Below are 23,110 nucleotides of genomic sequence, written 5' to 3' on the forward strand. Positions count from 1 at the left end.
TTGTTCTCGATGAACACAAATTCAAACCTATAAGCTTTAACATGAAGGTTTACTGCTGACCTTGGAAAATTCTTAGCAGAAAGTCCATCTACTGGAAAACAACAGTTCACTTTTTGTCAAATTAAAAAATGAATTTGTTGGGGGCGTCGGTGGCTTAATGGTAGAGCAGGTGCCCCATGTGCAAGGCTGTTTCCACAGTGGCCCGGGTTCGACTCCAGCCTGTGGCCCTTTGCTGCATGTCACTCCCTCTCTCCCCCCTTCACACATGTCTGTCCTATCCATTAAAGGCTAAAAAATAATAATAATTTTGTGATGTTAGTAATGAAACTGCTTCATATCGTTTTTCAGTGTAACACTATGTGTCTGCAATGCTCAAACAGGCCTTAAAAATCCTTGAAAGTTGGTCTTATAGATTACGGTCTTTTGTAAATTCTGGTTTTAAAGGCAGGTACTCCTGGCTGAGGACTGTTTGAAAATACTGTGTTTTTTAAAATTTATGTTAAATTCCTAAAGCTCACTGTGAAAAACACATTTGAAATCTGGCTTGACACAAAAGCAGATTTAAAGGATTTCCCGTGGATCTTTTACTCGAGATAATCATCTTAAGGTTTTAAACTAATCGATGTCAATTATAAGTGCCAGTGGCAAGTTAGAACGTCCTTAACTTCTGCACTGGGATGTATTTTCCAGTGAAACAGAATATCTGATCAGTGCATAGCTATAACAGTGTTTGAAATCAAATCACAATCAAATTACATTTGATTGGACTGCTAAAAGAGTGGGCAGGTTTATAATTTAGTGGAGCCACAGTGGAGTGGCTCCACACCATAGACAGTATAATTAAGATGGACAGCATGGCAGCTTCCCAAAAGTGAAGCCAAAATATCTTGATCGCCCTCTGGTGGCTGGCTGCAGTACATGTCACATACCACATCCCCTCCGTGTTAGCAGATGGGACCTTAGCCAAACTAAAAAAATCAAAGACCACATTGATAGTTTCTGTCATTTTTGGTATTTCTCATCTTGCTGGTGTATGTTCAAGCGTTCATTTTGATAAGGATGGTTTTAATTGTTTATTTGATGCTATAAAATGGGGGTTGACGTCATGATTGACAGTTGTGTGTGACAATCGAGTACTTGTGATCAATGGTGCTGCTCACAATTCACGGAACTATGGGCAGGAACTCGATACCGTGGAGATCGCCACTGCGCAGACTCTGGCTCCGAATGACGTCGACAGGGCTTCATTTTTGTACAGAGGGAGAAAGAGTAGGTGCATTATCCATCTTTATAAGCAGCCCATGCTCCACACACACCTCCCCCATCGTTATATTGTTAATTAAGTGCACAGTATAACCAGAGATGTGATCTAAAAGCATTAAAAATTGCAAATAGCGAAAACACATATGGTACCTTAGCTTGTCCAGTGTTCCATGTATTATTTTCTTCAAGTCTTAGAAAAGGTGTTGAGATGGATTTTTCCATTCTTCCATCCTTCAAGTTGTATTGTTAGTAATAAAACTGCATTATATTATAGTTTGATGTATATGTGCCCACCTCAAACAAGCCTTGAAAAACTTAAAAAGTTGGAGAAAAATTAGCCATTATAATGAATATCCTTGAAAGTACTTTTGAAAAAACAAACAAACAAAAAACAGCTTAAACACTGAACTTTGTCAAGGTGCTTCACTTCTGTCACCTGCAGCAGGATTTCACCTGAGAATATCAGGTTTAGGTGTTAAACTAACTAATTTAAAGTTCTTTGGAGTTCACTAAACAAAGCCATGTTTTAGAAAAGCACTTTAAATTGATGCTCAGGAGTTTGGGTGTCTATGTGTTTGTATTTTTAGGATATATAACTGTACTCGCCTTAATGCAGCATCTCTTAGCCTCCATCTCCTCAAAGTTTGCAGCCAGAGCTTCCATGAAGCTCTGCACAGTCTATCCATTGACGTCTCTTTATAGACACTGAGGATGTCATAGAATCCCACTGGTGCCCGCAGTACACGACGGCCTGCCAAAGCCAATACCAGACAAGCACTTGTTTTTCCCCCAAATGACTTAGCGAGACGTTAAACACGTGAAAGTAAATTATCTGTGCTTCACAGCGTCGAGCTCTGACCTCATAGCCAGGCACGTGTTTACTCTGGCTGAGATGAGCCATTTCGACTTCTTTTAATTATTTAATACTTGAGGGATTCAGAGGCCTGCTCTAAGGCTTGTCCATCAGTGGTTATTTGTGATGTGCAGTGTTTGTGTGTTTTGTGGTCGAGGGGAGCTGGATTGGTTTTTTGGAGCAGCGTCTCCATCAGATACAGGCACACTAACCGGGATGGCTCTCACACAGAAACACTATTATACAATTTGAAGGAAAGAGAAGTAATGAAGTTTACTTTGCAGAAGCTCTGACTGACATCAGATCCAAATAGCTGGTTTAACTAAAATGTTTTGACATGTCCACACATTTTTGTATTTACTGTATCTCTAACATGCAATAAGTGTTCTCTAGTTTCTCTAAGTACTTGATTGGTAGTGCTTAGATCACATTAAATCTCCATCTGTGTTACATACATTCAACATGATCCTCTGTGATCCAGTAAATCTATGTCGCAGCATCTTTCCTCTGCCAAAACTGCAAACGGATCAGTTTAGCTTGCACAAGCTGGCACCTTCTGGTAAACCAACTCATCCCCTCCTCTGATCCTGTCCAAGTGTGCTTTTATTAAAAAAGCAGGCATCGGTTGAAGACAGTATAATGTGCATATAAACACAGGAGCTTAAATTCTGCAAGCAGGATTCTTCTCATTCCAGATATAAGAATGGCAGCTGGCTGCAGTTAGCTTTAAACAAAGAAAAATGATAAAGGGGTTTAGCCGGTAAAATAAAATCAGAGAAACCGTTTCCCGAGGTCGTGCTGACAGCTGCTCCCTCAGGCGTGGGTTCTGTGTTAAGCTTGTGCATCTGAGAAGTTTTGGGTAAACCGGCCACAAAACGACAGATTGACCCAGCAGGGCCACGCACGGGATGGCTCAGACATCCCAGCTATGTTGTTGCAGCATCGCAAGAATGTAAGCCGTGGAACAGCCGCAGTTGTTTATAGTTAAGGTCAGCTCTGATGGTTTTGGGGCCACCGAGGGGGAATCCAGAGAAGTGTTGAATTCTTGGGGCTCGCAGTCATCACGGCACATTCATTTCAACAGTTGTGCTATATTAAAGCCCACTTTGTTTGCATAATCCTATACAAAGCCTGGTCTTTATTACCTTGGGAAGCCGTAGCCATCTGTAAGTTATATCAGTTTGGGTTTCAAAAAGTCCTTCTGATTAATTTTGGCTTTTATTGTGTTTCTCCACTGAATGCTGTTAAATTAAATGTAATAGCATTTGACATGGGAAATGGGTAATAAAGAGACCTGGGGATGATAAATGATAGATATGTAAAGAAATCTCCAAACATTTCCTTCTTTTATAGCTGGTCAGATGCGAATATAGAAGGCGCTTTGGGCCCGCAGCCATCAGTATCTCTGACAAGGCCTGGCTTGTTTATGAAGCCCACTAAAACCCTTCCAGCAGAAACCAAGGCCATTTGGCTCTCTGGGGACCAATATGCTACAGTACATCATCCAGGAGAGTTCTCAGGCCACATGAAATGCTGAGAGCGAGCTCTTTGAAGGAGCAGGAAGGGGAGGGGGGGCTCAAATACCATATTGGGGGGTTTCAGCTGCATATCTCCTTGGAGAGATATTCGCCTGCCTTTTCTTTCTTCTCGTCGACTTGGCTGCACTGACTCACTCGTTTCCATGTTGAGTCAGAGTGTTCGTGCACAGTCAGCACATTCTTACAGCGTAGCGATGGATACAGCGCCACACAAAGCCCGCCTACATTACCCCCCCTCAATGTGGAAACGCTTCCTTGTCTAAACTGCACTGTTTGTACTAGAGCTTTAAGTATTTACATGTTTGTGTCTGATAATACAGCTGCTGCCACACTGACAGATAATGGTTATCAGTATAAATACTTAGTCTGGGTTTGGTTTGATCAGAGATGTGTGTGTCAAACTTTAATAAAACCTAGTTTTCAATGGGACACTTTGGTGATTTTCAGCCAGCATTGTATCAGAACAGTGTGGGCAGTATGTGTAAATGAACTGTGGTAAACTTCCCTCCATCTCACCAGCACCCAGATCTCCCTGCTCATCTCTCAGCTTAAATCCAGCATCCGATTGATTTTCACTGACAATAGGGCTTAAAATACAAATTGCAATTTTTGATGGTACACCATTACAGACACAAGGAGTGTAGAAGCAGATCAAAAAAAGAGACCCACCCCTCTCTCTCACTCTTTCAAACTCGAATCAAACTGTAAAACTAAACAGTGCTGATCAAAGACAAACCAAGATTCTGTTACTCTCTTGCATACTGCTCATATAAAATGTCTTCAGGAACATATTTAAGTGCACTGTTTAGCTGTAATATGAGAATTTTTAAACAGGAAGTGGGCGCCATACTGTTTCCTGTATTGTAAAAACAGGTTGAAAATACTGAGATCAAATGGTAACATGAAGCAGTGTTGATCAAATATGAACCAAGCATTGTTTATTTCTCACCTATAATGTTTTCAGAAACATATTTTAGCTTACTGTTTAACTGTAAATTCAGATTGTTTATTACCAGCCTGGCCGCCATATTGTTTCCTGTGTCAAAATGGCCAAGCTGACATATTTCCACACACCAGCTGGAGCATTTATTGGTCTGGTGTAGTGCGGTGCATTCTGGTAGTTGTAAGTTTTCTACCACTCTTGAGAAAAAGCAAATGCACCAGCCCTTTTTTTCTGTTTTCTCTGATCATACAGTTTATCAGCTGTTACTTATAATGTGTTACAGCAGACAATCATTGTCAGTCTGTTCCTTTAATGTTTTAAGCAATAGAAAATGTGAATAAAACCTAAGTTAGTCAAGTTTAAATGTACATCATAGTTTTGTCATTTCTCGCGCTCACATAAATGTTTATGTTGGGGAATAATCCAGCTACCTGGTGTTGTGTTGCCAACAGGAACAGACCAACATCGTTGTTCATGTCTGCTGATGTCAGCCCAGCGAGCTCCTCATCAGACAGAGTGGACGTCCAGCTGCAGGGTTACCACAAAACCTACAGCCACCAGCAAGTATTCACACAGCAGCAAGGTACTGACAGTGTACAATGAGCATGTGTCAACATCAGCAGCCTCGTTACATTGTTCAAACATATAGGTTTTGGTGTTTTTGACATTTCCTCTGTGGTTCTCCAAGGATGTCTGTACGGAGAAGGGAAAGTGGTTCAGCCAGTCAATGATGGAGGCTTTGAACCCACCAGTTACTTCACAACTCCGTCCGCCTCTCACTCTACAGGTAAGATGGCAATAAAGCAGAGTTTAGGCGTTTATATGCTCCAGTAAAAGCACGTGTTGGATGGTCAGGCAACATCTGAACCACCTCCTGCTACCCACCTTCTATCTGATACCAGCAGTCTCAGAAAAAGACTCAAAATATTGCTGGTATATACACCAATGATAAGAACTGCAATACATTACTCATAACACACATGAAGCAGGTGACTTAAAGGTCTAAGGTGTCTAGGATTTAGAAAAAACTAAACTATGTTTTCATCAGTTTATAATAACCTGAAAATAAACATTGTTGTGGGTTCGTTACCATAGAATGAGTGGTTTTATCCTCATATGAGTGGGTCCTCTTCCATGGAGTCTGCCATGTTGCTTCATAGCCCAGAACAGATAAACCATACACTGGCTCTGCATAGGGCCATTTACATTTTTGTGTCAGCCACTGTAGTTCTCCTACATGCTTGGCACATAGGGGAAGTTTCAGTTCTGTAACCTCACCACTAGATGCCACTAGATCCTATACACTGGAACTTTAAACATCCACTGAAGAAACAAAAATGGCGGCAGACTATCAAATCTGTGTGGATCAGTGAGGAGACAGTAATCTTCTTCAAATTAATACATGACGTGAACATGAATACCTTGTTGCATCCTCTTCTTCTGCAGTGGCATCTGACTGAAGAATTATTGCCACCAGCTGCTAATTTCAATTGACCTACTCCTAAAATTCACTAAAACAGTAGTGGATGGAAATGGTCATATGTTGGCATACTCTTTTTTGCACATTTTTGATTTTGGTTAAAATTCGCACTACATTTGGATTAAAACGTGACTTCTGGCTATCTTGACAGAATACTTTCTGTCACTTTCTGGGTGCAAGACAATTAATATCTTGCAGGTGAAACTGTCCGGAAATGTACTCGGTTATCCCTGTATCTCATCTTCCCCTCACTATGACAACGCACCTACAACTCATCATACAAACTAGTTCTCTTCTCTTATCACTTCTCATACTGCCTTCCTTAAGAACTAGATGAGCTAGCAGGACGGACTTTGTGTCTGTTACCATGGAACTGTTGAATTCCCATCGTACATTTTCTTAACTGGACTGCCATCATACTTTGGATGTTATAGAATCTGTATAGGTCTGGTCTGCTGAGGGATTCCTCTCTTATCTGCTTACTTTGATTTTAAAGGATTTGGTGTTAATGGCAACACAAGGTAAGGTAACTCACTGGCATTAAGCTCTTTATGTGATGATTAACGGTTTATTACTGTGAAAAAAAAATGAAAATTTTCTGTTTTCCTCCTCTCAGGGTTCGACTTGCTGCAGGACCTGCAGGGCCAGGCGGGGGGCGGTTACTCCATGTCTCCATGCTCAGACGACAGCTTCCTCTTCCAGGCAGGAGGTGTCGACCGCTGCCTCAACCAGATCTACTCCATCTACCTGGACTCATGATGGGCCACCCAAAACCAAAGAAGAAAAAAACTGCTCCAGAATCACTTTGTTTTCCTAAGGATGAACAACAGCATGTAAATGTGTGGCAGCAGACAATCATAACAACAGTGTACTGTTTGTTCAAGGCTGAAGTTCTTGTTTTGGACAGACATAAATAATATGTCAAAGGGTACAAACCAAAGAGCAAAATTAACCAGAGACAGAGCTGCAGCCAGTCAAATTCTAAATGTGAATAGCAGTGACTTTTTTATTCAGAGATGACCACAGCATTTGTGATCTGGATAGGATGAGCTATGAGCCTCTTTTTGGTAGTTTGATGTGTAGGAAAGTCAGGTAGCTGGCACTCTGGCTCTGCGAGTGATGTTAACTAAACCAGTGAGATTCATTCTGCCTCCATGAAATATTAAAAAAAAAAAAACATTTGTCAGGACGGGATCTTATGATGTCGTGGTTCCCAACCCAGGGTCAATAAATAAATCTGCTGGGGTCAAAAGATGATTAAGAAGATAACAAATAACAAAATAACACAGTTCTGCTTTAGAAATTATTCTAATTTTTGTTTGACTTTTCTGTAATTGTTGCTTTTTTTGTCATTTCAAGGTATCATTAGCCAAAAAATGTTGGGAACCATTATGTTATAATGGATGATGGGCTGGTTTTAAGCAGTCCGAGCAATAGAGCAAAGAATAGCTCAACATTTTGGGAGATATGTTTGTTTGTTTCCTCTCTGAGAGTTAGAGGATAAGGTTGATATCACTCTCATCTCTGTGTGCTAAAATGTAGCCACAGCCAAGTTATGTTAGCTTACCAGTTTGCCTACAGGTAACTCTAAAGCCCAACTATTTCTTGACTGTGATGACTAGTGGCATAAGGTAGTTACAACGGGCCCCAGTGCACGCTACCATGCATTTATCGTCTTGTCACGTGGTCAGAAACTTGACATTGGATAACATTAACATAAATACCCCCCCCCCCCCCCCCCACCTCAAAGGCCCCAGTGCAATTACACTGCCTGCACTCTTTATATTTACAACCCTGGTGATGACTCCACTCCAGGAAGTCACTACACCCAGCCAAGAAGTAGTCCGGCATATAACTACCCGTAAAACCACATCTTGTCATTTGTACTCTTTGGATTAAACATACAAGATATAACTTGTTAATGAGTTAGCTTTAAAGTTATTGGCCGGCACTTTTTTTTTTTTTTTTTACTGTTGATGAGTCAAGACAAGTGGTGTCAGTACAGCAAAAGTTTGAGTACTCTCTGACATTAACATGGATTCCAGCTAATGTAAGAGGTCTCTTGGGACAGTAAGGAGTTAAATGTTTATTGATGTGCTGTAAGTAAAGAGTAGGATTTCAAAATAGTGGTAAACAATGCAAAGAGGCTAAACTGGAGTGACGTGAGAACTTTGTGGCTGCTGGAATAGTTTCGATCCTCTTGTCCAACTCTCGGACAGAAAGATAAGTGTATAGTCCCATATGTCAAGCTATTCTAAACTATTGTCTTTAAGGTCGTAGAGTGTAACCAGAGTGTCATTGAGAAACCTCCAACATCTTGGTAATATGCAGGGAACTGCAGGAGAGTGGCACGTACAGTGAACTGTAGCAATGCTGCCACCAAGTGTCTGAATGATAGTATATAAATATAGTGTATTTACAGTCTGTGGATCAGTGTGGAGGACTCCTGGGACTTTAAAACTGACACACAGAAAGAAAAAATGCACTAAAATGTATTGTTTATGATTTGTCTGTAATGGACATAAAGGTGCCAACAAATATGTTTCAGTATGTGTAATCTAACAATGATCAAGACCAAAGCATAATCTCCTTTTTTTTATACCGTCTCTTCTGTTCTTTTTTTTGTTTTTGTTTATTGTATCAGTGTTATATTCAGTGAGAGGGAGGTGTGCATTGTTTACAGTAAGTTCTCTGCACTCTTTTCTGTCTCATCACAGAGACTTGATGATCAACCAGAAAAAATGTTTACACTGATTTTGTAGCAATTCAGAGATTTTCTTATTATTGTCTTTGAACAATGTATATAGACTGTATAAAAAGCACCTGTCTTTTATATCTAAATAAATAACTCTGTTTGTATATGTTTGTGTTGGTTAGTTTTAGGGCCTCAACCAGTGCATACTTTCATTACTGATGATATTTTCTTGAATAGTAAGTTTAAAAATGTTAGAAAACAGTGCAAAATGATATTTTCACATTTCTTGTTTCGGCAGAATGTTTAGATGTCTAACGTGTATGACAGAGAATAGCAGCAAATCCTCACTTTTGAGACGCTCCATCAGTGAGTGCTTTTAGCATTTTTGTATATTATGTGAAAGTATGTAAATCTATGTTTACAGTAATTTTTGAACTTGTTGAGTGCTGGTTGATACTGCCATCTAATGGTCAAACAAAAAAAAAACCAATTGTACAGTGTAAGCAGCCTACAGCTGAAATCAAAATATACAAATGCAAAATACAGCACAGGCAATGAAAGAAGAAAGTTTACTGAAAAATTCCATAAGACAGCTGATGAAGTAATCTGTGGAAAAAAATACAATAAATGCTCTAATGTAAGCTCATATCATGTATCATGAATCACTTAGAATAATGACAAATAGCAACAGCTCTGTGAAATAACTTCACATTTCCAAATTCAACTCAATATGAATGCTAAATATTGGAATTAAATCAATGTATTCAAGTTAAATGCAACCGATGAAGTGCTTTAAGTAATTTTGAATGGAGGAGTGGCAATTAATATATTAATTTAACTGATTAAAGGTGTAGGACTTAGTGGCATCTAGCAGTGAGGTTGAGGAACTGAAACTTATAGAGGAACCACGGTAGCCAACGTGAAATGTGAAGCACAAAACAGTTTTCTTTCTCACCCTGCCATTCACTCCTTGCATGCATGCTCACTCACTATCTCTAGGTGTCAATGTCTGGGTCTGTCAGTTGAGTCATCAGCTGATTCACAATCAACCAATACCACAGTGACACACCTTCTCTGTCAGCCTGTCATCTTACTGCTCCTCATTTTAAATATGGTTCTTTGTCTGTCGTAGTTCTTTCTCGCTGCCGTCGTGGGCGCCCTTCATCTCTCCACCACCGCCTAGTCTTTATAGATTCATCAGCCTCATCCTCCTCAGGAGTCATCAGTCTCAGAGTCATCAACCACCACCACCAGTGTCTGGACTCCATGGGGGGATTTATCCTGCTGTCGCTCAGATGTCCCTCGATCACAAAACATCTCCCTGTGGTGTCCAAGAGCCAAAGACTTCTGTTAAATCTTAATCAGCACAAATCATCTGTCAATCTATACACTCATATTCTGTATTAGATATTATATTTACTAAATTCTTCTGTCTCCCCTGAATGAAATGGCCCTATCAAGAGCCAGTGTCTGGTTTGTCTGTTCTGGGGCACTGTAGAACAACATGGAGGACTCAGTGGTGTAGTGGTAGTTGATGAGGTGGATGTACTACTAGGTAGATAGGTAGGTTACCATTGAGGAAGTGGGCGTACTCTCCTATGTATTACAATGGCTTTTTAGCTGATAGGTGGGTATACTGTAACTGGATAGAAAAAGAAGTGGGTATACCCCGTATACCTGAGTATACCCTCCACTACACCACTGGGTGGACTCCATGGAAGAGGACCCGGTACTTTAAGCATATTCTGTTAATAGCTACTTTTGCACTTTAACTTTGTGAGAAAGTTAGTTGAGCCAACAGGGGGAGCTCTGCGGTCACAGCGCTGCAGCAGCTCAGTTCAACTTTGTACTGAGCTCAGTGAAGATAAAAAACCTGTCAGCTTCAGTCGCAGATAAACGCATTTTAACTGAGCACCGTGACACTGTGTATGAATAAACATGACTAACATACACACACACACACACACACGCACACACACGCACGCCGACTAGAGGCTGTATTTCCACATTCCGCTCGGAGGGGGACACACCCTCATATCCGGAGGAGGAGAGGTTCAGCCGGGACAGCTGATGGGATGCAGAGAGGAGAAAGACGCTGCTGCCTTTACATTGCTTCTCTCGCGAGCTTCTGACAGAAAACAACAGGGCTGCAGCAACATGCCAATCACAGGTAAGACTACTCTCAGACAGGTGTGCATGCATGTCTTGAAGTGTATACGTTTGTGCAAATTTGTAAAAGATTTAATCATCCACACAGGGTGCTGTTGCACTTAAGGTGAGTTATAACTTGAAATTACGATAGCCTATAATGTTGTGTTTTGTTTAAAGCTGCAAACAGATATTGAGCAATACTAAGGTCATGGGTCAAAGTCCTCCCTAATGCAACCCCACCCCCTTCCAGAAAATGTGTCCAGACACCAAAAAAATACATAAAATTTTCCTACTGATTGTGGTTTTCTACACTGTGTTGATCCAGTCAGCCGTTAGATTAAGTTTATTTCCCTGCATGCTGTTTAAAAAACCTCTCTGGCAAAGTACTGAATATGCAGCCTATTATTCTTATTTTCTTTAAAATGAACAACATTAAATATTAAAAGAAAAGAGAGAGCCTGGCTTTTAAACAGCACAGCTTTTAATTGTTGGACACTAAAATCCCCAGAATATATCCCTCTGTGTCCTCAGTGGTCGTACAGCTGCAGCCCGTGTTTAAAGTACAAATATTTAACGATTGTCACAAACTGGCTCAGAGTATGTGACAAGAAGGGAGTCCACACAAAAGATTTACTTAAAACAAGCCGAATTTATTAAACTAAAATTAACTTAATAATCAGTGGAGTAGATCAGCAAAGTCAGTCATGAAAGCCATGCATGGGTGAGTGTCAGGCATGTTGTGGAGGTGTTGAAGGTGCAAACCAAAACCCAATGATGCCCAGTGGATGTCAGCTGAAAGGAAGGGAGAGACCAAGTGAACAGATTAGGCAGCTTTTATAGCTTGGAGGCCCAGGTGAGCCTAATCATGGTAACAACCCTCCCATGTCTGGCTGAAACATTCTCAAAGACATTGGAAGGGGCGTCACACGATGAAAAGCTGTATGAAAGGAGAATGGAGACCGTTATTTCAGAGGAAGCTCTGCTGCCAGGGAGGATGCAGCAGCTCACATTGTTAGCGAGTGAGATCACCCATGTTCTCCAGATTTAAACCTCGCTCCTCTCGCAGTGGGCACTCTTCACACCCTGAGAGGAGACGATCCAAGCTTCTGTTTGGATGAAGAGGCTTTACGCTCACAGTTCTGAGGCGCTGAGTGTCCCTTGTGTTGTGTGTAACTTCAAATCCAAAGATCAACTCATCTGTCAATATTTAGAGTGCTGGCTTGCCACACATATGCAGAAACACACACAACCCCCTGAGCTGTCAGATTCCTAGACATGTCCAGAGGTGAGCTGACTCTAACCTTTAGACTGTTTCTGTTATCAGGCCAAGATGGGAATTATCTCAACTGGTGAATGCATGGAATTAGCAACACATACAAAAGTCTTACTTAAAACTTGGACCAAAGCATCCAAATGTAAGCAAATTTTTACCTACGTGCACCAACACAAACTTTTCCTTTTCCTCCTCAGAGTGATAGAGCTCTGAATATATCATCTGTTGATAGCTATCAGTCAGGACAAAAGCTTTTCACAGAGCACTGCAGCATGCAAATAATGACAGAGTTAGAGGATATGAAATGTTTTATACCAACAGTTGACATGGATGAATTTGAGGTACAAGTTTGAGATTAAAAGCAAACACAAGCTTATCTGTAAACACAAGCTTTACCACCTTATATAAAAATTCTTTATTGTCTTTATCAAACATTCAACTGTATTAATCTCCTTCAAAGCATTAAAGCTGTGTTTATTAAAATAACTTTTTGCTAGAATTTCCACTACATCCAGACAGGCAGATAATCTGTTACAAGATCATGTTCCTCTGCTTCCTGGTAGTGCTTTTAGTAACTTGGAATGGATGAAAACAACCAAGAGTCAAGGAGTTTTTAAAGCAGCTGTCAATCATGGCACACACTGCTTGGTCAAACTGTCAAACTAGGCAGCACTGATCAAATATGACTCAAAATTTTGTAACTGCATTGCCTATTTCTCGCCAGAAGCATATTTTAGTGTGCTGTTTTGCTGTAAAATGAGAAAGTTTGCCAAAGGTGAAGCTAATTCTAACACATTTATATACTGCTGTGTAGTAGTATCTACAATACATCATGATTAATTTTTAAATTATATATTGTATAAATCATCTTAATCTGTAAAGTAGTTAGGGCCATCAAATATACATAGTGGAGCAAAAAGGACGATGTTTCCCTCTAGTAGTATGTAGTAGCCTAAAATAGAAATACTCTAAGTAAAGTACAAGCCCCTTAAAATTGTACTTAAATACTTGAGTAAATGCACCTAGTTACTTTCCCCTGAGTATGGTCTCTTTAACTCCATGTGAGATTATTATTTATTATATTCTAACAAAGCAGTCTAAATAGATATGGATAACATAAGCAACTTTCTTCTTACTTATAATATCTCATCCTCCCACTCTGTCAAACAGTCTGCACTCTTCACATGTTGGATGTATTAGATCATCTTTATACAAACAACAAAGAGTCAGAGTTTCTTTCCTTTGACGCACACTTCCTGCGTTTGTTAGAGAGACTTTTGCCTTTCAGCTGAAGTCGAGGCTGAAAGTCTACATGTAGGCCTACTCTTCTTATTTCCATGTTTGTTTATTATGTTTTGGGACTGTTTAAGAAGAGCTTTTTTTCTGTTTACCAGGGAAGGAGGGTCTAATTTGAGGGTCTATGTTGATTGTATATGGGAAATGTATTGGATATAAGTCCAGTGCTTTTGGAGTGTGACACAATGGATGTGTCGAAAGAACTGCATACTGGACTCCAAGATGACATCCATTCATAACCAAAAGTTTTCTGCTCAGTCTAGCTCCATACATCGACAAAGTAATAACAGAATGACACCTTACACTTACAAATAGCTTTTCTAGTTCACCACTTTGGTCCAGATTGAAATATCTAAGGAACTGGATGAATTGTGATGCGATTTATTTCAGACCTTCATATTTCCCTCAGGATGAATTGCAATAACTTTAGTGATTCTGATTTTTCATCCAGCGCTAACATCAGCCCCAAATTTCAGTTTGTCCAACACTTTAATTTATGACCAACCCAACTGCAAACCCAGGGATGTTCCCATCATCCTCAGCTGCACTTAGTGGGCCTTACTAAATGTTAGCATCCTAATGTGCTAAGATGGTTAAAGACGGTGATAATAAACATGATGCCTACTAAAATCCAGTATGTTAGCATTACTGTGAGCATGTTAGCACGCTGACATTAGCACTTACTATGCCAAAATACAACCTCACATAGCTGCATGGCTGCAGACTCTCAGTGTTGTTATAACATTTCATATTTAGCCCGGAAGATACAAAACAAGAATAGACGGCCGGGGATGAAGCTGTCAAATAAACACACATTGTACATTTTATTACAACGAGATCCGTTTTGAAACAATAAGGACAGGAGCATGAAAAATGTCAAAAGGAGCATTAAACTGTGCCCTGAGCGCAGCTGTCTCATTTAATTTCTTTCAGTATTTTCAACATTGTCTTTTTGTTGTTGAAGAGTATGTCATTTTTTCCCATGGATTGTAGTTTCCAGTGTCTAAAATAGTGCAGTGATCTTCAGGAGATAAATATCGTGTTAATATAATCCTTCAGCGGCATCTCCAAAATAGAGAGGCAAACAGAACATCAATACTTAAATATTTTGGACACTATATGCATCCCATTTTCTCCCCACAAGGCTTAATATGTATATGCAGAGAAGTAACCACCATTTATGTTGATTTATAGCAACAGATAAAGTTTAAATGCTTGATTTTGCATAATTTGGTTTAGCTATTGAATGCCTGTTTTTATCAAAATTAAAAGTCCAAAACCCCAAAATATTCAGTTTCCTGTAATAAAGGACTAAGGAAACCAGGAAATATTCACATTTGAGAAGCTGAAACCAGTGGACTTTTGGAATTTCTGCCTCAAAAGTTATCGAAACGATTAATCATAGTTGTTTGATTGTTACTTGTGATGAGATCTGCAGGAAATTAAAATTGCTGAATTTGATTTCAGGCAGACGATTCCACCTGTTGTTGTAGCTCATTTTCATTAGCAGGTGAATTAAGGTTTCTTTGTGGTTCATAGGTCTAGATGATCACAGTTGACAACAGGGGTCCTGCCTAAACCCTCCACTGCTCATGAATTGGCCCTGTTGTTGAGGAGTTAGCACATTCCTGCCTCCAAACTGTAGAGCAGCTTTCAGCTCTATTGTGGTGTGTGAGGAAGTCTGATGTCACGACCAAACACACTCCCTCTCTTGCTGCCCGCTTCACATGTAAAGTCTTTCAGAAAACACAGGCCCTGTTTATGTCGACCACATCTGCTTTTATGTTAAGGCAGAGTCACTGAGTACACAGGAGTTATAGGAAGTGACCAGCAATTATTTTTTTATGTCTCCAGTAGCAGGGTTTCCCAAAAGTTATGTCATGTTACAGTCTCTCAGTAAGACACGCGGTAGGAGAGAAACCTGAGCTTAAAATAGTCCCACAGGGGTAATTTCTACTACATGAAATTACAGTGAAAGCAGTTTCACATTATTTTGGGGACCTTCTCAAACCTCGACAAGGTCATTTATGCTGTTTTCTACCGTGTTTTGTTGTCTTGCGTGTTTGTTCCTTTTCATTTTAACATTAACCTGCCCAGGCACTGTACTTTGTTCGACTCGCCCAACCCAGTTTAAATATATATCATACAGTATTATATATTATGATACACGACATGTACGAGTGGAGAGATGAAAAACATATTTTTCTGTTTCCCAGCTGTTTATAGCTGTTTAAGATATAGGCCTGTTGCTTGGCAAGCAAAATATAAAAAGTATTTTAAACTGGAAACAAATAAAAACAAAGGTTTCTCCATTGGGTTTTATGCTTTGTTTTAAAGGTCCAGTGTGCAGGATTTAGTGGCATCTTGTGGCAGAAATTGTCTATATATTCGTAAATATGTTTTCATTAGTTTATTCTCACCTGAAAATGTTTTTGTTACCTTAATATGAACTGTTTATATCTAGATATGGAGCAAGTCCTCTCCACGGTGTCACAGTTTTCACCTCAATCACCATAGCTCTCCTACATGCTTGAAACACGGGAGAATTTTCACGTCTGAAACCTCACCACTAGATGCCACTAAATCCTACACACTGGACCTTTAAGTATATTATACGTTTATATGTTTTTTGTTTTTTCACAACTGTTACTGTGTTTTATACTGTACTTGGTGGTTTCCAGTTATTACGTATATCTTCGTTTTGGTGAGCTAAAAACAAAAACATTGTATGCTATGTATTCTAATAACCTTTTTAAAAGACCTGTTAATACATGTGAAAAGTTAGCAGGTTGTTTACAATTTTGTTTGATGTGTTTTTGTGGATAAGGCTCACAGACTTTAGCTTTAACGCAACAAAGTACACGTTTATTTTTTAGGCACGATCTAGGGGTACATTTACACATGAGCGAAATTAAGATTTTTCACCTTTGTTCCGCTTCCATTTACTTCCATTCAATGGGAGTGAAAACATTTGCTTCCAGTGGCAAAGCAAGGTCACATCCTCACATCGCGTGGAGTTCGACTTTGGCAAACTTTGACCGGCAAAGTTGTCGTGTTTAAGCCAATATTGTATGATATTAGCCATGAAAAATATAAATTGCACTACATAAGAGATGCTGCCTGGCTGTCAGTGAGTTGGGAGACAGGCATGGAGTGTAAGACAATTGACAATGTACCATTAACTTTATAGTTTTCATTAAACTAAAAAATAAATGAAGAAAAACAGCCCAGCAGCAGGCATAAATACAAACACACACATCTGTGACAAAGGAAAAAAAGCGAAACAAAGATCATTTAGGCTGCTCCATAGGTGGGAATTTGGGAAAACTTTTGCAGTAAAACCCTAGTTAGCTTTTTGCATCAGATTTCAGGGAGCTTAAAGACTATGCAAACAAGATAACCTGCTTGTTGACCTACTTTAGGCTTCAGCTTTACCTTCAGGTAATGTTTGCACAACTTCCATCTGCCAATTAACAGCACAGCCTTCACGTGAAAAGTCATTGCAGCATCTGTTTCCTCAACAGCCAAACACTGGACTCCTGATCCCTAGTGACCCGTGTCACCATGCCAACTCCCACGATCCTCACAGCAACCAGGAGTCCTCAGAGAAGCTGCTAGGTTTACAGCTGTGAGCCTTCATAACGTGGATCCTCTCCAGTGCTGAGAGAGAGAGACCAAGAGGCAGGTAGGGCTGAGAGAGAGGCAGGGGACACTGCAGTAACAATATGGTATGATAAAGTTACAGTCTGTACTTCACCATATTTTGTGTTTCAGAGATGGTTTGCCAGTGGTGTGTCCTGCTGATTTTCATCTTGCTGGCGAAGATGGGACTTGCGGGTGGATGTTTGTGTCCAGCAGCCACCATTTTGTCCCAGTTTCCCTCTGAGGTTCCTACTGACGTCTGTTGCTTGAACTACTCCGGCTCTGCTTTCAGCCATGTGCCCTGGTCTGTGTTTACCAATGAGACAAACATAAAGACTCTGGATCTCTCCTTCTGTAATATCACTTCTGTTAATGTGAGTGAAAAAGTAGTCTCTACATTGCAAAAGGTTTACTTAGGTCATAACAGACTAACAGTATTGCCAAGGGGGTTTCTTGCCAGCCAGCCGAGCCTGAAGGAGGTGGATCTGAGCAGAAACCAGATTCAGGAGCTTCCTGAGGGTTTTCTCCAAGACTCAGATAGCCTCCAGAAGCTTTATCTGCAGGGAAACCAGTTACGCTTCCTGCCGGGCTCTTTGCTACAGAAGCCCAGTCTGCAAACACTGGAGCTGGATGGGAACCCCTGGGACTGCTCCTGTTTGTTACTGGAAGGCCTGGAGGAAGGCAGGAAGGTTAACAGGACTACTAACCTACAGACTCTGGTGGGGAACTTGACCTGTGTCTCTCCCAGGTACCTGGCTGGCAGGATTGTGTTCTCGGTGAGGCTTAGCGACGCGTGCCGCCCAGCTGGCCTCACCGCACTCTTCATCGTGCTCCCTCTTCTCATCCTCTCCGCCTTGGTGCTTTGCTGGTGCTGTGGGAGAAAGAGGAAGAGAAAAGAAGCACCAGTAAGCACCTCTAAAAAGAGAGCCTCCAGCTCCAGCTGTAACGGCCAGAAGCATCGCAGTAAGCAGAAACCTGCAGCCAATGAGCCGAGTAAAGCTGGAAGCTCTGGCAATGAGGGGATCCTGAAGAACCAGCTGCTGCTACGCCCGTCATCCACCCTGCTGGGCAGCACCAGGGACATTTATGAAGAGGTGGAGGTTAAGGTGGGCTCAGTGGAGTCTCTTCCCCGAGTTTCCTTACGTTGTTCCAGCTTCACAGAAGGGAAGCAGGGTCCCGAAGGGCCTGACAGAGCCAGCAAGACAGACCTGGACACAGTCAGTGTGACTGAAGTGATGAAAGACTCAGCTGACAGAGAGAAGGCTTACCTGACTCAGTCAACTGAATACTACAGCCTGGTGCCGGGTATCGAACTGGAGGACTCAGACCACGGCGAATATGAGAATGTGGACCTCTCATGACACCATTTTAAAGGAATAGTTCAACATTTTGGGAAATATGCTTATGTTTTCATGATGATAATTAGATGAGAAGATCTGAACCTACTGAGTCTACTCATGTTTGTTTGTTAAAAGCTGTTAAAGGTATACTATGCAGGATCCCTCTCAGTCATCACCTTTGACCCCATAGCAGTGTGTGGTGGTGTCTGTATCTGCCCTCTGCCTCTACTTTCTTATTTTCTTCTATATTGGTTTGTTCAAGACGTGTCTGGGTGTCAACCTTTGGTGTGTAGCCTCCAGCAAATAGCAGCACAAAGTCTGGACTCGATAACAATGTAGTGACCTGCTGTCTCCATCTCTCTTGTCTGTTTTGTGGATGCGAGCTGCAGGTCTGTGTGTCTGTTTGATTGAGGACCAGATTGAGCCATACACACAGAGAGCAGAGAAGCAAGCAGACAGGCTGACGCATGCGCTTCGGATGAATTCAAACAAAACCACTTCATGGTTGTGCAGAGGTGTGGGCGTGTTTTTTTTTTTTTGTGCTTTAGAACATGACTGAAAATAATGTTTTATTTTCCTGATCACTGCTTTGTTCTTTTTAACACCGTTCCTGCTCCTCATTCGCGCTCAAGCTTGAGTGATCACTGCTGCTCTCTCAATTAGAGGAGGGGCCAAGTTTGAATGTTGTGTTTTCAAACAGTCAGCTACAAAACCTGCGTAGTATACCTTTAAAATTTTCCTGTGAAAGTTTAATGAGCTGCACCCACTGAAAGTAACAAACTGATGTGACCCGTAGAAGTTTATAACTTTTTCTACAATCAAACTAGCTGTTTCTCCCTGCTTCTTGTCTTTATGCTAAGCTAGGCTAATCACTTCCTGGCTCCAGCTCTGTACTAACTCAAAAACAAGGTGCACCTATAGGAATCATATTTCGCAAAGTGTCAGGTTATTCCTTTAAGAGAGACACTGTGTGTGTACATGTGTGTTACAGAAAAAGCGGGTTATCTATGGACACACAGAGAGAGTCTGGTCCGACCACTGTAGTATCACAATGTAAGAGGAAGTGATTTAATCCGGGCCTTTTCCTGTGGGACCTGAGGAACGCAGTGACGGTTTGAAAGGGAGGCCCACTTTTTTCACTCTGGAAAAAACTACTCAACATTAAAGACACAAAGACATTTTTTTCTATTTGATGTTTCTGTTTCACTCCATGCAAATGTACACTACTGTCTTAAGGTCTTTAACAAAGAACAGGACATGTTTTTGTCAATACTTACTTATTCTAAGTCAAGCAAGCTTTTGTATGTACTTTTCTTTACCTCACCCATGTATAATTGTCATATGCATTCCAGTTTGACTTGGATACAGGATGTTCCGGATACTTCACCTTAAGCTGCACACCCAGAAATGTAGGTGCAGAGCAATGACTAATCCCATTGCAATGCTGCCAGTTAATTCATTGTGAAATGTGGAATGTAAAGCTCAGATGAGAAGTCTAAATTTATGGATGTCATCAAGCAAGGGCAAAGGGCTTGCATGCTCATGCTTTACGTCACATTTTAAAATGTGCATGTATGTTGGAAAATATCAGGGCGGTCAGATCTAAATGCAGGTGCATGCTGGTTCGAGATAAAAATCTGTGTAGTGCATACATCATGACACTGGAGAGGAGACCTACACAAAAGCCAAACACTGAACATCAGGGTCATCATGGAGGTGCAGGACACAGACATGCTATTCTTATCTAAGATGTGGAAAACAAACGGACGTCTCACCCTCACACAAATGCTAATTGGTTCTTGTTCAGCAAGACAGACGCAGAGAGAGAGACAGTGGGTGCAGCTATGAGGGTGTGGAGCTTCCTGGAATTTAAAAGAACAGAGATGTATTTTCCGAAGGGTTTTTACATATTTTCCATCACAGCTTTATTTATCAACATTGTAAGGTTCACTGCCAGAAGCCTTAAGCTCAAAAAACGAGCAGATAAATGAGTAAATGTTGCATTTTGTAATTTTGTACACAGAAAAATAGCATAAATTTAATTGTTAACAGGGCTGTATGGACTGGTTGCTGAGGTCAAGTCTTTCTTCTTTTATTTTTAGCAACCTGTGCTTTATTTATTTTCTCTATCTCTAATTATTGTTCATATGCCTCTCAGACTGCACATAAGCAGTTAAAGGATAAAGTCAGTTTTCATCCAGCTCTGTGTCATCGCAGTCTGTGCAGATGAGCAGTATTTGGCTTCACCCTGTGCCGCCAACACCCGGAGCACCCCACTCATTTGCCTACAGAGTTGTGCCAGGTGACCAAAATGCGTCACTGATGGTGCAGTTTTTACATGCTAACGACTGAAACGATTGAACGATTGTGCTTTTGGCTTTGGAATGGCTAAAAGAAAAAGAACTTCTTCCAAACTTCCAGGCTCTTTAGATAATGAGTATAATTCATGCTACAGTGTCATATTTGAAAAGCCTGCTGTACTTATGGTTGCTAAGCTACTGGGCTGTTGGCGGGATGGGTTTCACCAACAGTCAACTGAGTCTTTTAGACTCAATATATTTTGATTTGATTTCAGCGAATAATGCATAAATAACCAGTCATCGTTTAGATGGAGAGAGGATTTCAGTCCTGTCAGTATGGAAAAGGCTTTGAAAAAGCAATTAGACCTTCATGTTGGGAAATTTACAGAAAATATCTAACCCTAACCCTGAAATACATAAATAAAATATAAAGAATCCAAATTAATTGACTTTTTAGAGGTCTATGGTCAAAACTCTCTGAGAGTGATAAGGCCCATGACCTCAGTATTCCTAAAATTGTGGCTACAGTTGTGATTGTGAGATTGGTTTGAAGTAAAATTATCCTCGGTGGGGTGTTTGATTGTAAAACTGCTGTGCTAACAGCTGCTAAATAACATAAACTAGCATTAATTAATAATCCTCTGTTAAAACAAGATGGGTATACTGGTATGATTTGTAATAAAGGCACTGATTTTTATCATGTTTATACAGGCAGATGCACTATCTTGATTGTTTTTTGTATGCAAAACATTCTGATAATGAAAGACAAATAAAATGCTTTTTAAGATTCCTGTGTCAGGATTGTGTATGATGATGATGATGATGATGATGATGATGATGATGACAAACATTAGAAACAAAAGAGGAAAGTAAAACAGTGTCATTAGTCTGCTGCATTTTTTGAGAGCATGCTCCAGATTTTTTCATCCGAGCTTCATTTTCCGCAGCCCTGTAGCTCTTTCTGCCCTGACAATGACCCAGGCTGGCCCCAGATACCTGAAATCCCACTTTTCTTTTGAGCTCTAATTTCACTCACCGTGGGAAGTTGTAATTACCGCATTGGGTTACCCATACGATCAGTCTGTCCTGTTCTCAGAGGTCTGAGCCCACGACCAGTAGATCCAGCAACTGAGGCCAGGAAATGACTGGGCAGAGAACAGTTGCTGGAGTATTTATGGATGCTTATCTGGGAGTTTATTTCATCTAGATCAAGATCCCAGAGCAACCACTGACTCGAGATTTACACAGGATGAAGACCCCAAAAATAAAGTGGAAAGTCCTGGTCAGATAGTTTTGAAAATATATTGAGCCATATTTACAGTGGTGGAAAAAGCACTCAGATCTTTTACTTAAGCAAAAGTAACAGTATTACACTGTAAAGAATACTCTGTAACAAGTTAAAGTCCTGCATTCAAATCTTACTTAAGTGAAAGAGCATAAGTATTACTATTAAAATATATTTAAAGTACCAAAAGTAAAAGTACTTATTATGCAGAATGACGCATTTCAGGATGATTTATATTACAGTACTTGAGTAAATGTACTAAGTTTATATTCTACTGCATATTTTAACACAAAAATCAGAATTAATATAACAGGAAATTAAAATAATGTGCTTTACAGACTCGTGACGGATAAATCTCAGAAAGTGTGCAGTGCAAACAGCTGATCTGTACTGTCATAGATCAGGAGCATTATAAGTGAGCCCACTGACATGGTTTTGAATATGTCAGGTGTTCTTTTAATGTTTTCTGTCAATAAAGAGCGTTTAGGTTGTCTTTGTTTATGAGATAAATACAGGCAGTGAGGCCTCAGGGCTGAGGCTGAGAGCACTACTGTACTTCACAACAGCGCCATCTAGTGACAGGAATGGAAACTACCATTAATCAGCCAAACAAAACACACAGAGTACTACTATTGCTATGAATGCTTGAATGTATTGGTAATAAATGTAATAAGTCAAAGATATAGACACTGTGAGGCTCATAAGTGCAGCTGAGTGAGTGACACAGATTCAGACAAATAATAGGGAAGTCCAAAGTGATCACTCGTCCACGCTGTGATGGAGAATGAATGGTCTCATAAATACCCTGTCAGGGGAGAGCAAACAGGGTGAGAGGATAAAACAGACTCAGATTTACAATGGACTGCTGTAACGATGTGAAAAACAAACAAGTGAGAAGAGAACAGCGGCCAATGACAAAAGGGCAAGAGATGTGTGGGGTGGACTCGTCTGATACTGTAAAGATGTTTGCTGTTAATCACCGATGGCCAGAACTGTAAATAACACTGTAGGGCCTCTGCTGTGCAAATCAATCTGTGTGTGTGTGTGTGTG

General features: G+C 40.5%; 2 protein-coding genes across 4 annotated transcripts in view; both read left to right on the forward strand.

Moving 5' to 3' along the window:
- The window catches only part of LOC125902358 (zinc finger protein GLIS1), a 58,705-nt gene extending 48,504 nt beyond the window's left edge, over positions 1-10,201 (forward strand). Inside the window, exons 7-9 of one of the 2 annotated variants that reach the window (XM_049598628.1) lie at positions 5,050-5,180; positions 5,286-5,384; positions 9,905-10,201. In XM_049598628.1, coding sequence (XP_049454585.1) covers positions 5,050-5,180; positions 5,286-5,384; positions 9,905-10,179 — 505 coding nt within the window. In that variant the 3' untranslated portion in view covers positions 10,180-10,201. Of the gene's footprint in view, positions 1-5,049; positions 5,181-5,285; positions 5,385-6,693; positions 8,934-9,904 lie in introns of those variants that run through there. The other variant, XM_049598629.1, reaches the window with a different exon arrangement.
- Positions 10,202-10,757: 556 nt separating this feature from the next.
- On the forward strand, positions 10,758-21,544 carry si:ch211-106k21.5 (leucine-rich repeat-containing protein 26). Of its 2 annotated transcripts, none has more exons than XM_049598820.1 (3): positions 10,758-10,942; positions 17,017-17,177; positions 17,267-21,544. In XM_049598820.1, exon 3 carries the CDS (start codon positions 17,269-17,271, stop codon positions 18,493-18,495), a length of 1,227 nt encoding a protein of 408 aa, XP_049454777.1. In that variant the 5' UTR covers positions 10,758-10,942; positions 17,017-17,177; positions 17,267-17,268; the 3' UTR covers positions 18,496-21,544. The 2 variants fall into 2 exon arrangements, with proteins under 2 accessions (XP_049454777.1, XP_049454778.1); XM_049598821.1 differs by lacking the exon at positions 10,758-10,942 and adding an exon at positions 11,802-12,338.
- Positions 21,545-23,110: the final 1,566 nt, after the last annotated feature.

The sequence above is a fragment of the Epinephelus fuscoguttatus genome, linkage group LG15, assembly GCF_011397635.1.
Source record: "Epinephelus fuscoguttatus linkage group LG15, E.fuscoguttatus.final_Chr_v1".
Taxonomy (NCBI): domain Eukaryota; kingdom Metazoa; phylum Chordata; class Actinopteri; order Perciformes; family Serranidae; genus Epinephelus; species Epinephelus fuscoguttatus.